Here is a 14,167-nt window from a genome sequence, read left to right on the forward strand (position 1 = left end):
GCTCCTGCCCACCTAGCAGTTCGAAAGCACCCCTAAGTGCAAGTAGATAAATAGGTACCACTTTCTAGCGGGAAGGTAAACGGCGTTTCCGTGCAATTGGTGGAAATAATATAATTGGGCTTGTTGGTGTGACGTAAAGTTAAACACCACAACCTACCGTATTTTTCGCTCTATAACACGCACCTGACCATAACACGCACATAGTTTTTAGAGGAGGAAAACAAGAAAAAAAATATTCTAAACAAAACAGTGGATGTATGATTTTTGTGGTTCATTCTGTGGTCACAGACATGTGATCTGACAGTGAGTTTGGAGTAGCCCAATGCAAAAATCCTGAGGATCCATGTGGATCCATGCTTTGTAACCATGTTTTTGCACCACTGCGGCCCCAGGCAACAGTGGGTGCGTGATTTCTTTGGTGCAAGATGTAGCCATGGACATGCTATGTGATCTGATGGTGAATTTGGGGTGCCCCAGTGCAAAAATCCTGAGGATCCATGTGGATTCATGCTTTGTAACCACGTTTTAAGTGGGGAGGGAAGGAAAAGCACTCAAGGGACAAGGAGCACGTGTGGGGTGGGTGGAGAAGGATGCTGCTAATAATGAAGAAGAGGGGTATAAGGGGAGAAGGCTCCTCTCCTCTCCCGCTTTGCTCCTTTAAAGAAGCAGGCTCTCTGTCCCTCTCTCCTCCCCACTCAGCGGCTCTTCTCTCGCTTTGCTGTTTCAAAGCGAACCACGGAGGAGGGAAGGAAGGGGAACCATGGATCCTCTGCTCACGACTGCAGCAGATCCCCCCCCCCGCCACCCGTAGGCATTCGCTCCATAACACACACAGACATTTCCCCTTACTTTCTAGGAGGAAAAAAGTGAGTGTTATGGTACAAAAAATACGGTAACTATACCCAGCCGTTTTGTCGTAGTCATGCACTTTGCTAGTTGTATGTTCTGTGATTGACCTATATGAGAAGCAGGGGTGGTTAGTTCAGAGATTCATTTCCTCTGCCTTTCTCATCAATGAACACTTAGGCATCTGCTTTGAACATTTGGCACCTATACTGGACAAAGAAATAGGAACATTATTTTTTGTGTTAAGTGTATGTTGCAAGTTACTTCAGATTATTTTTTGGACTTTTCACTGATGCCTCCTGTATATAGTGTAAAGTAAGACACTCTCATTCAAACGTCCTGCAGCTTTTAATTTTCTGTTCCCAAGAGAATTTCCTGTTTTACTATGTGTGAATTTTTAAATTTTGGTGCGTGTACTTGCAGACTCTAGTGATTATCATGCTGTTACAAAGTTGCTCTGAAGAACAATGTCTTAATTGCACAATCTTAGATTGAAATTTCAGATACTGTTTAGGGTGGCTTCTTTCTTTCCTTTCAGGCAACATTAATTAGCTAGAGATGTGATACTTTAAAATCAGGCTTTTAAATATAGATGGGAAGAAGAGGATTGTTCTGGGTTGGTAATTAGCAAATCTGTCTGGAATTGTCAGCCTGTATTTCAGTATATCCATAGATGTAATTATTAGAATTGTTTGCTAGACTGGATTTAAAATTCTGATTTTGTACCCCAGGGGGCAGTAGTTTACTTTATATAGTGGCTTTTTCATTAGCTAGTGAAACTGTGCTAAAATATATGCATTCAAAACTTGCATTTTAGATTATGGATTTTTACACACAGAACCCAACAGTCGAATAGAAACCTATAGATTAAGAAATCTCTAGAGACTATTACTGCAGAAATGGGACTGTGTCGTAATGACCTCTGTTGTGAGGCTGGAATAATAGGCTGATTTTAAACTAGCGATTTAGATGAACTTTCTGTTTGAAAAGTTTGCACTTTTTAAAAAATACCATTGAAGGATAGTTTACACTTTAAGATTGGTTGTACCTGTTAAACTTTAATTTATGTGTAACTCGACATGCACAACAGATTTATACACATCTAACTTGTACAGTCAGTTCACAATCTAATCCACTTTCAACTAATGCATGCTATCAGACTTTCCTATAGAACGTTTTTGATGGAGTCTCATGATAAGACAAAAAATATTGTTGCATGTCAGGACAAGAGGCATCCTTTTTATCGCTCATTATCAGAATAGTCGGCCCTTTGTGGGTTCCATCTCCAAAGTAGATTTAGGGATTTCAAATCCAGCCATGAATCATGGAATAGGTACTCATTTCAAAGACATAAATTTCTTTTCAATGCAGCCCCTAAAGAGGCTGACAGCAACAAATAGCTGTGGGACAACACATGAGAGTGTTTGTCACTCCAGGTAGAGAGAGTTGTGTTAGGTCAGGTCCATCCATCTCCCTCTCCCCAGGTCTCGATTATGCAGATCAGGTCAGCCGGTTTGTTCACAATAACATTATGGATCTTAGGAACTGGGTTAGTGTTCAGTAACACCACCACCAGACCTCCAGTGATGCCACGGGTAAGAGGTCAGAGCGAGCAACAGAATGCAAGCTTCTGTAAGCCTCCCTCGGACCCAGCCATGCTCTAGCCTCACTTACCTCTGCCTCCAGTCGCTTGAATAGTTGATATCCCTGAGACTTCCTTGCAAGGCCTCCCTTCTAGGCACGTTTTTCAAGGACTCTGTCCTCCATAACCACACACTACCCCAGGAGCTCACAAAAATTGCAGTGCAGGCCGTAACAGTATCATCAGCACCTCAGTTAACCTGAGAAATATCAGTAGCATTCACATTTCAGATTGAATTTACTATCGGTTTTGAAATGTAGCAGTGATCTAGCTAGCACAATTGTTTTCTGAAATGTGTCATTTGGTGAGAAGGATTGGGTAATGAACAAACCAAGAACAGCATATGAGTTTAGCCATAATGTGGACAGTGAATAAAGACATGTAATTTATTCCTGTTCCGTATGTTTACTAATTTGTAAGCGTATACACGAACCCCAGAGAGTCAGATTTATCCCGTTCTTACTCACTTGAACTGGGATTTTTAATATTCTTTCAGCTTCCAAAGCATTACTTTGGAAAATCTTTCTTGAGCTGGTATAGGACTGCATATTCCTGATGAACCTGAATCTCCCCCAAGGATTTTTAAATAAATAATTAGGCACCATGCATCTGATTTAATGATTAACCTTGATCCTGGCTAGTTTTGCAAAGTCAGATTGTGCAGATGTAGTGATGATGAGTAATTCTTGCAGGAGTCACATTTTTAAAGATTTTTTTTAAATGGTATCCATGGAAACTGTAATTCAATTCTTTCACATATGCAGTATGTCTGTTCCTAACCGCTAGAACAACAAATAGTATGTATGATTAGCAACCTAGTTATTTCCTGACATCTTAATGCATATGAATTTTGAGAAATGTATTCATTTGTCTTTGGCCAAATCTATAAGACATTTTAAAAAAATCTTTTGAGAGCTAAAATTCACAAAACAACAATAGGAATAAACAGCCTCCCTCTGTCTTTTTTGGTGTCTTTCATGAAGGATCTTGTAAACCTTGCTAAACTGGCTGCACATGCTTACTTTGGAGTTTTCTTTCGCAGAAAACTCTTTGTCAAACAGACAGCATTTGTATTTCTACCTTTTGTAATTAAAAGGACTCATATATATTATTTGACAATAAACTTCTAGAAACAAAACAATCTGAATTTTCACGTACTTGAACAAGAGTCTATTTGTAATTTCCAGGATGGAAGAAAGAACTAGAGAATAGTGTCCAAAAAGGAAAACATAGCATCTCCTCTCCTTTGAGGTGGCAAAGAAACCTGGATAGATTTCTCTAGTCACCTGATTTTAGCTGATCTATTAATACCCTTCAAACCTGGATGCTTAACAGTGCAATCCTATAAATATCTGCTCAGATGTAAGCCACGTTGAGCTCAGTGGGATTTACTCCTAGGTAAGTTCATATAGAATTGCAGCTTAGGTAACTTTGCCATGTGCGCAGTTCTGAAAACTATTTTGTCATACGTATATTCTAAGAAAGAATGGGTTAGATCCCATCAATTTGCTCTTCCTCTGAATAATGTAACGGAAGATATTACATTGACAAAGAGGCTGGAGTTGGAAATGCCCTATACCAGTGATGAGTCACTGCTGAAGATTTTAAATAGTTGTAATCAGTGTGTTGTCCACACCCTTCCACAGGCCAGAATAATATGAATCATTTTCTTCTGTGTTTCCTAAATAGTTTGAGAGGAAGTAGCATGTATTCCTGTAATAAGTTGTAAAACGCTGGTGGTATCCTCCCAAGTACTGCTGCTGATAGACACATGGGATTTTCAAAAGAATTTTCAAATGGTTTTGGTTTGACTACTAGACAAACATTTTGTAACCCTAGCAACTTACTTTAACCATAAAGATTATTTCGTATGGCTTTCTGTTGCCACAGATAAATATAACAAGGTGCTAAATATTGATATGTTTGAATGCAAACAAATTATGTTTTTTTTAAAATAGTTGAAGACTAGTATCTTTGAAAACTATATTCAAAATTGTTTCCCCCCCCCCCCTCAGTTTATTCAAAATTATAAATAGTCAAGGTAGGGCTTTTTCCTCAGCCAAGGAATAACAAAAGAAGGACTAATGCATCCAGCTGAGATTTTGCTTCCTGAATGAGCCAGAGCCTCCATAATGTGTCTGATCCCTGACTCATATTTTGACTGGTAACTAGTATTTCAAAATTTGAGACTGTGAGGAAGCCAGTTAGGATGTTCAGCGTTAAGGAAGCCTTGTGCCCCAGGTGGAAGAAAGAAGGCTCTCAAAATTGCAGTGAATTTTTGTGTCTTGTTTTTTTAAATGAAGATACTTGCAAAATAGTCAAATGCTCCACTTCCCTAATAGTCACATTGCTACTTTACAGCTTTGCTTCCTTCTGCAGTTGGAAATATGTGGAAGCTATCTTATTTTTGCTGGGTATATCCTGGGCACTTATTTTCTGTCTGCCTCTTGTCTAGTGAACTGTGGGTGGGAAATCTTCAACTGCTTTTGTCACACACAGGAGATATTCTCAATTAAAAAAACCCTAGAAATAATCCAAGACTACCACTTAGACTCATAGAGAGAACACACACACAAAATCTATATGCTAAAGAATATACTCCCATTTATCACTTACTATACTTCTTACGTTAAAGATTAGATACCTCTCTATTCTTCTGTGTAAGTGTTCAGCCTCAGTGGCAGTTAATTTCTCCTGCTATATGAGATATCATGCATATCAGGGAATTATGGAATATACAGTCATCAAATGTATCCCAGTTCTGCCACATCAGTAGTTCTATTACTTTTTAACAAGGTTACTTGATTGTAATGTTTAATCTCAGAGTCTTGGAGGTTGGCTCTATAACAGGGGTTAGCAAACTTTTTCAGCAGGGGGCCGGTCCACTGTCCCTCAGACCTTGTGGGGGCCCCGACTATTTTGAAAATAAAATAAATTCCTATGCCCCACAAATAACCCAGAGATGCATTTTAAATAAAAGCACACATTCTACTCGTGTAAAAACACGCTGATTCCTGGATGGTCCACGGGCCAGATTTAGAAGGCGATTGGGCCAAATCCGGCTCTGGGCCTTAGTTTGCCTACCCATGCCCTAGTCTAATTCCCTGTGTTGTGATTTCTCATATTCATGCCTGCTGTTCCTGCTAGAAAGTAAAGGCTGCCTGTGTGATTTGGGTTTGCAGTGGTGATGGTAGTGCTTCTCAGCAAGAATTCATAATCCTGGACTTTTTCCACTTTCTTCCAAGAAAGAAAATACTATTGAACTGTTCTGGACTTTATTCCTGGTAAACATAGAATCATAGAATTGTAGAGTTGGAAGGGACCTCAAGGTTCATTTTGTCCAACCCCCTGCAAAGCAGAAATCCCGATGATAAGGCTCCTTCTGTGTCAGATTAAAATTGAGCATCAGATGCACTTTGAAAGCAGGCTTTCCCTTTTCAAAAAGCAAATAAATGTTGTACACTGATATTTACCTCCTTTGATGTCTGACTTATCATATGATGGCTTTCTATGAATACGGTCCTTGTCTTAGCTTCATTATTCAGCGTTGTGACTAAACGCAGTTGGTTGGAAACTTCACATCAAATAGTCAAATTCTTGAAGCAAAATGTTACCCCCCCAAAAAAAAACTTAGATCACAATCTGTTGTGCTGCTGCTATCACTGGTTTCTTCCTATGACGTACGAATTATCGGGTGTTAGAATTTGTTTTTAGTGATTTCTTGTTGTTAAGATGCCAACTGGAAAACTCCAGTCTGACAGCATTGTCTCCTGGCTACTGAATGATATGAGTAATCATATTTGCTCCCAGAGTCATATGGGATCTGGAATTGCACATGTGTGTAGAAGGTGATGAAGATGACAGTGTCTCTTTTCTGCTGTTTGGTGTCAGTCTCTCAGACCTCATGGCTTCAACCTTCAAGATAGGAGTTTCTTAGGGGAAACATGGGGAGCTGCTGCCACAGTGATGGGAGTTTAACATGCCCTGTAAGCAAGCTGAAGCAGTGTTGTGCCTCTCGGAATCCCACCTACAAGAAGCCTACAACATACTATTCTAAGAGAAGCAAATCCTATCGTTTCTGATAAGCTGGAGTCAGTTTCCAGCAGCTGTGGTGTGTCCTCCTTGGATTTCTTAGTCAGAAGGGCTCATACCAGGAGAGAAGTTTGGAGACAGTGGAATCAAGAGTTAGTGATGTTGAACGACAAAGAACTAATGGTCTGAGAAACAGGTCTTTTGAAGGAAGTACAGTCAACAACCTTTTCACACAGAGGTTATGTTCCCCCTGCTCCATGCGCATCAGCAAAGTGTGTATAAGCGTGTCCCACTCCATTATGCCCTGCGTCTTCTGGTTGTTGCCTGTACAGAGAAGGGAGGCAAAATCCTTAAACGATTCAGATAGACTAAGTTGAGGACAGTACTACAGAAGATATTCACTCAAACTTAGAAGAAGTAGGGTATGATCCCTTCATGTTCTGTGACAGTTATAATTGCTATCATTAGCTATAATGACATAAGGATAGCTTTTTATTATCACCCCAAAATATAGCACTCTGTGTCCATTTGTTATATTCTATGTGGCATATGGGTATAGTATGTAATTTGCTAATTATACTTTCACATGGGTGGGCAGTAGCAGTATGTCACTTTTAAACTCCCAGGTAATGCTGTGCTGTATGGAGCTGATTCTCTTCAGATGAATTCTTCCCGGAATATGTTTGTTTCATACTCTTATAAACAATATTGTACTTTCTAAAAGATGTTATTGCAAGGCAAGTAGTGCTTCTGTAGGTATATTTAATGCATACAGTTAAGAGTCCTTTTTAGTAGGTATTTCGGTATTTCAATGCTTACTGTAACAAGATAACAAAATTAGAAGTACATTCATTTTACATGTCATTTTCCTTGTTCTCTGCGATTTTTAAATGACAGACAACTTAATTTCATTTTTAATATTAATTTCTGCAACCAGGCATGGAGTTAAGCTGAACTTGTGATTTTTATATGGATGAATTTGTGACGTACCTAGCAGCTGTGTTTCATGTAGTACCTGACGTACTTATGCTTTTTGAAAATATATTTATGCCAGCTTTCCTTCCTGCATTGTTAGAATTTGCTTAGGGAAGGCTTGTAGTCACTAGAAATATACTTAACATTTAAAAAGATATTGTATTAAATATATTTGCAAACACACATTTGGGAATGTTCTATTTGCTTTCTTGTGATATATAGGTGTAGCCATTGCTTTCTGTGTCTCCTACCCCAAGCCAAGTGTGGTATATATAGCAGAACTTTACCTGCATATCTTGATAGGCAGGGTTCCTTCAGAGGCTTGCCCTTAAATATCAATTGGGGCAGTCCCTTGTGCTTTCCAGAACCTAAGCCCATTCTCGTCTTTCCTTTCTTTCCTCCTGCTCTGAGGGTTTTGTTTTGTTTTTACAATCAACTTGCATATAAGATTCGTGAAATAAACAAATAGTTTAACATCTGCATCACCGTGTCCCAGTACTGCCTTATAACTTTCCATAACAAAAAAGCAATTCCTATTGAAAATTAGGCTTGAGAGATGGTGAAAACCAGTGACATTTCATACATCCTCCTTTCCTTGCAAACTGGAACAGCTAGCCAATTGGGACCCAGTTATTTGTAAAAAGAGGGACATTTTGTGACAGGTACCTACAATTAATTCCAAGCACTTGATTGTTGACACCCGTGAATCACACACAGAGCCCGCACCACTGATGAAAACAGCAGCAGCGAGTGACCTTGTCCCTATGGGACACTATCAGATCCAGGCTTTGAATAGCAAGGTATATTTAACTTCTTCCTCTCCCCCCTCCCACCTCTGCAATTCCAGTACAGACAAAATTCCAGTTCAGGTGATGGGAAGTCTATGTGACTCTGTTTCTTTGTTACCGCTCACTGAAAATGTAGTTTTGGGGGCTGCTGAAAACTGAGTGAATGTTTATTTTAATGCCTGGAGCTGGCCTCCAACTTCATTAAATCTTGTGTTCTTAGGAAAGGTGTGCTTGTTGAATATCTGCCTCTCTGCAGCTTTTAAAGGCACAGGAGCCCTGTTAAGAGGAAAGGTAGTAACCATGTTGTTCCCTGCAGACATATGCTCTGAGGCATCTAGACTAACACTAGCACCCAGATTGCTAGTTTTTATTTTCTGGGTCTGCTGTTTTGAGTTTACAAAAAGCCATATATGGGGGGAAAAGGGAGGACACAATCCTGTGCACTTAGAAGCAAGTCCTGGTTTAGCTTTGGAAGCTCTAGCTGGAAGCTGCTTCACTTACCACCGATATAGCCATGTTAAGAAGACCTTTACCTGATTATTTTTTTGCGTGTCAGGTTGCTGTTAAAGGCATAGGAGCAGGGCCAGTAATAAAAATGGGGACTTCTAAAACTGCCATCTCCTATACTTTCTTGCAAGCAAGTCTTACGGCATTCAGTACACATTCTAAGTAAACATGCATTGGATTGGGCTGCATGTTGCAAAATAACTCTGGAGGTAATATTTGCATTATACTTCTGTAAAGGAGTGGTGTATTTTCACTACCGTGTAAATACTAATTATATTGATAAGGTATGACTTGGCATTGATTACTTTCACAACCCTATTTTTTAAAAAATCAAAAGCAAGACTTGCAGTGTCCAGTGGGATTTATTCTTATATGAGCGTGCATAGGATTGCAACCTTGCAATGTTCCATCTACCATTAGCTCTGTTAGCCTTAGCACTTCTTACCATAAGCTGCCCATCCCTCTGCCCCACCAGTCCCTATAGGTGTTAGCTGCCTTTGCCCTTTAAATAGAAAAAAGAAGGGCAATGTGCTTCTAGTTTTCCTCAGTTTTAGATAGCTTTCAGCCCAATCCTATACATGTTTACCCAGAAGTAAATCTCAGGAGGCCTTTTTGGACACAATGTTCCAGACTAAATAAAACCATAGTTCTGTTGAGCCAGGAACATTATGTTCAAAAAGACTCACAGAAATTTACTTCTGGGTAAGCATCCACAGGGCTGGATTGAAGTTGTCAAACCATAGTATTGAGAACATTGGACCTGCATGTTCCCCCTTCTCCCCCCCCCCCCACCTTTGGCTCCTTCACCCACTGATCTCAGTGTCCTGATACGTTTAAACCAGAGCTCCATGTTGCTTCTGAAATGGGAAACTCTCATTTAAATAGAGAGGATGGAAATTTCAGAGCCAGTGCATAAAGGGGAACGTGGTAGCCTCAGTGCTCATTGCTGACTTACTAAACTATGGTTTAGTAAACTAGGAACATTAGGACCATACAAGATCACTGTGTTCAGTGTAACTTAAGGTAAAGGGACCCCTGACCATTAGGTCCAGTCGTGACTGACTCTGGGGTTGCGGCGCTCATCTTGCTTTATTGGCCGAGGGATCCGGCGTACAGCTTCCAGGTCATGTGGCCAGCATGACTAAGCCGCTTCCGGTGAACCAGAGCAGCGCACGGAAACGCCGTTTACCTTCCTGCCAGAGCGGTACCTATTTATCTACTTGCACTTTGATGTGCTTTCGAACTGCTAGGTTGGCAGGTCAGTGTACCGTATTTTTCGCTCTATAGGACACACTTTTTCCCCTTCAAAAATGAAGGGGAAATGTGTGTGCATCCTATGGAGCGAAGACGCCATAGCCCCGCGACCCTCTCCCGGCTGGAGAGGTGACGCGCGGCTATGGCAGGAACCTCTACAGCCCCGTGTCACCTCTCCAGCTGGGAGAGCGCGCGCGCGGGGCTAAAGCAGCCCCCCGCGACCCTCTCCCGGCTGGAGAGGTGACGCGTGGCTATGGCAGGAGCCTCTATAGCCGTGCGTCACCTTCCCAGCCGGGAGAGCGCGCGCGGGGCTAAAGAAGCCATAGCCCTGCGACCCTCTCCTGGCTGGAGAGGTGACGCGCGGCTATGGCAGGAGCCTCTCCGCTGCACCTTTCCGCTGCTCCCTAACCTGCTCCCTAACCTGCTCTTTGGGGCTGGTGGTGGGCTTCCCCCCGCCAGCCCCAAAGAGCAGGTCGAAAGGAACCTGAAGCCTGGGGAGCGAGAGGGGTCAGTGCACACCGACCCCTCTCGCTCTCCAGGCTTCCAAGGTAGCCGCCTGAACGCACCTTAAATGGCACCTTGTTTTAGAGTGGGAAAACAAGAGGGGGAAAGTTCTCCCCCTCTCTGTGCAGCGCCTCCTGCCGCTTCACTGAAGGGGCGCTGGGCAGAGAGGGGGAGAATTTTTTTTTCTTGTTCTCTCCCCTCTAAAACAAAATGCGTCCTATTGTCCGGTGCATCCTATGGTGCGAAAAATACGGTAACTTATTTTTCCCAATTAAGAATTCATAGGATAGCAGACTTAAAACATCTAATGTCCAATTTTGAATGCATTGTTTTAACCAAGTTTCATTTAAATAAATGGGATTAATTTACCAATATGAGGAAATGACTGAGGCGACAATGTAAACAAAAATGGTTTCTAGCTAAAATTTCAAAATCTCCCAGCTGAGGACAGCTGAGTCAGTCACTTGGAATTTTGTTTAAAAGTATTTTTCTTCTGAAATGTGAATCTTGTTTCATTGTATACTGCTGAACTTATTTTTCACCACAGAATTTGAAAATACCAGTGTTTGGTTGATACCTTAAAATTTTGATACTTAACCCATAGGAATATATCTACAGTATTCATATCCAAAGCAGCTTACAAGATACTTCAGATATCTCTTGTTATGGTCATTCAGCGCATGTCCGTTGAAGCTCTGCTAAGTCTGTATTTTAAGACCTGAAATTGAGAACCTTAAAAATGTAAGGTTACTTAATATGAACTGAAAGTACTGTTGAGTTGAAAAAGCAACATTTCCAATACTTTGGGCATATGACCCATTTATATAATACACCCACAGATCACTGCTACAGCTCAGAAGATTCAAACCAAAGCTGTAAATTCAGATTACTGGATGACATTTTTGGTTAGGTTAGTGTTTGTTAATATCCTCACTTTTCTTAGGTGCTTGTTAGCATGCTAAATATGTCTTTTAACAGCAACCCAAATATTTCTGGTAAGCAGCTATTACTTTGTATAATGGATTGTTTTTTTAAAAAAGGCTTTTTAATTCCTAGTTTATAAAAGACTAAAAAGTTTCATGGCCATAGAGGGTTAACTGAGACCGTTCTGAGAATATGGTAACATATGAAAGCAGTTATGGGTTGGAATTGTTTATTTTCCTACATTGTTAGTCAGCAGTGCCAGTATACGAGTTTCCTTGTGGCTTTTAGTGGAAAATGTTAAAGGCTCAACAGAAATCTTACGTTTTAACTGAATTAGTCACACAAAACTGGCATCGATATTCTGTGAGGGCTGCCCCAAAGCTGCTTTTTTCCCTCCCCCTGCTACAGGAAGTTGCATCCAGAGCAGTAGCTCAGTTATTTGGTAAGTGTAACATGTGAGCATTACTAGGCATTTCATTCTGCGGATCTATTGCTCTGTTGGAATACTGCTGCGGGTGCGATTTTTGTGTCCTGTTAATGTGTTCTGTAATGACCTTTTTAAAGCACTAGCTTTTTATACCGTTTGCGGTACCATCTGCTGCATGAAAAATCCTAACTTAATGACAAAATTTGGATAAATAGAGCATTTAACGTGAAGAACCACAGGACTTGCATAGACACAGATCTTCAAATAAAGAAGTTGGCTGAAAGATGATGCGTGGAGCCTGATTTTCTCCCCCCTCCCCCCCTTTTTTACATCGGTCTGAATGAAGGCTATAATGGAACCTCTATTCACACAGTGATCAAAAGAAGCACTCGAGTGATGAACTACTTCTGCAGGAAAAGTCTAAAGCAATAATTCAAGTCCTTGTGTTTGTGGTGTTTTGCTAAAACATTGTTACCGGCATTTATATCTTACGTGTTCGTTGTTGGAGCAGCTAGCTAGAGCAATGGTCTGATGATGGAAAACAAATGTTCTGCATTTCTTTTCTGACTGATGGAGTAGCATTCTGTGTTACGGTCTGTTGGGGAATCTAGATTGAAGAAGCAGTATTATTTGAGTCTCATTGTCCTTTGTTGTCTGACTCATCACATGTAAATGTACTGCAGCTTAGCTGTACATTGCAGGCATTTTTACATGGAGAAGAAATGTCAACCTTGGAGCTTTAGTGCTGAATAACTGTTGAGTTATATGTTGCTTTTTGTGTGATGGACTTTTGATTTTAAGGCAGTAGCATTTTTAATTGCGGAATGATTATGACCTGGAACACTTGGGGCAGTCATGTATGCCTTTTTCGGTAGAAATCCTGCTACCGTTAACTGGAGGCTGACCTTGCTGGAGTGGGGAGAGCTGTGATCATCTCTGCCAGAGCAATTGTCTCTTGTTTCATTCTATACAGAATGGTGTTATGTCGTCTATAACAATGATTTTACTGTTTAGGTAGTCTTATTCTGTAGAAATTAAACAAAAGCAAATTGGCTGGTGAAAGTTCAGAATTTTTATATATACTGTTGTAATTTCTACTGTAAGAGGATATTTTAGTAATTGAGTGCTATAAAGTAATAGCAGAACTATTTTAGCAGAACTTTTTATGGAATATTTTGGAAAACTTCATTAGCTGAATATGTTGTTGAATTTGACAAATAGAGTATAATTTAAGTTATGCCATTTTAAGTATTTCAGAACAAAGCACTAGTGTTTGTAAATTATGTTTGAGAGGAAAAGAACTTTCTGTGCTGTCTTGGCTATCCTTGGGACAAGGCTGTTACAAATCTAATTTTCTCCTTCAAACGGGTCGAATGAGTCGTGTGTGTATTGTTGTTTTGGAGGAGGTGGAAGATGATTCTCCCACGTTTATTTCCAAACTGCCTCAGGAAAGCATATCTCTACATCCTTCAGCTTCAGGACATTGCTTGGTAAGAGGTTCTTGCTAAATATGTCCTGTTTGTAATTGTGGTTCAAGGCTCCATTGACTTGCCATAAATATGAAACTGTAGCTGGTATTTATTTTGCTGAAGTAGTTAATATGGTTGTGTAGATTCACTTCTGTGTCTAACGATAATCCTAATGAATGAAACAAATTCTCTAGATTGTTCCTTTTCAAATCTTAAGGAGTGCTCCAATCATTGCTTTCAAAAGTAAATTGACAAAGAAGTGAATTTTGTAGCAAATTGTTTGTAACACAGCTCCTAAAATAATTGGTTATGTAGTCTTTCAAAAACCATATAGTATATTCTGTAGTAAAGCAAGTCCCATTCTTTAAAAATATGGAAAATAGATCATGTGATGCAGGGCTACTAGTCCAGCAACATTGTAATAGTGGAGTAGTTATTATTTATTGCTTTGGCAATAATGCTTTCAAATGTTTATGGTGGTGGTTAGCACATGTAGATATTTTTAGAAATAGATGTGTTTGTCACCAGATCATTTAGATGTACTGCACTTCCTTATTTGTCTATCACATTGCATGCATGTGTCTAGTTGTTTTCTGTTTCTTTCAGAGGGCATTCTGCAAAATTAGTATGCAATAATCAGGTATTTTTTATTTTTATCTTGTATAGATAATTAGTGCAGTATGGTTGTTTATGTAGAAGAGCATTTTAAAAGAGTGCATTAGACAGATTTTTAGTGAAGTATTTGTGATATGGAATGTTTTGGTACTCATCTAAAACTGTGGTGGAATAATTACACCTG

General features: G+C 40.0%; 1 protein-coding gene across 3 annotated transcripts in view; it reads left to right on the plus strand.

Annotated features, from left to right (window-relative positions):
* Positions 1 to 14,167, plus strand: part of ANKRD28 (ankyrin repeat domain 28) — a gene marked incomplete at its 3' end in the record, with an annotated part of 88,082 nt that overhangs the window by 22,097 nt on the left and 51,818 nt on the right. The window contains exon 1 of one of the 3 annotated variants that reach the window (XM_082193320.1): positions 11,907 to 13,389. The exons of 1 other annotated variant lie outside the window; for it this stretch is intronic. In XM_082193320.1, coding sequence (XP_082049446.1) covers positions 13,273 to 13,389 — 117 coding nt within the window. In that variant the 5' untranslated portion in view covers positions 11,907 to 13,272. Of the gene's footprint in view, positions 1 to 11,906; positions 13,390 to 14,167 lie in introns of those variants that run through there. One more of the 3 variants, XM_082193318.1, reaches the window with a different exon arrangement.

Source organism: Podarcis vaucheri (assembly GCF_965113315.1).
Source record: "Podarcis vaucheri genome assembly, chromosome: 12".
Lineage (NCBI taxonomy): Eukaryota > Metazoa > Chordata > Lepidosauria > Squamata > Lacertidae > Podarcis > Podarcis vaucheri.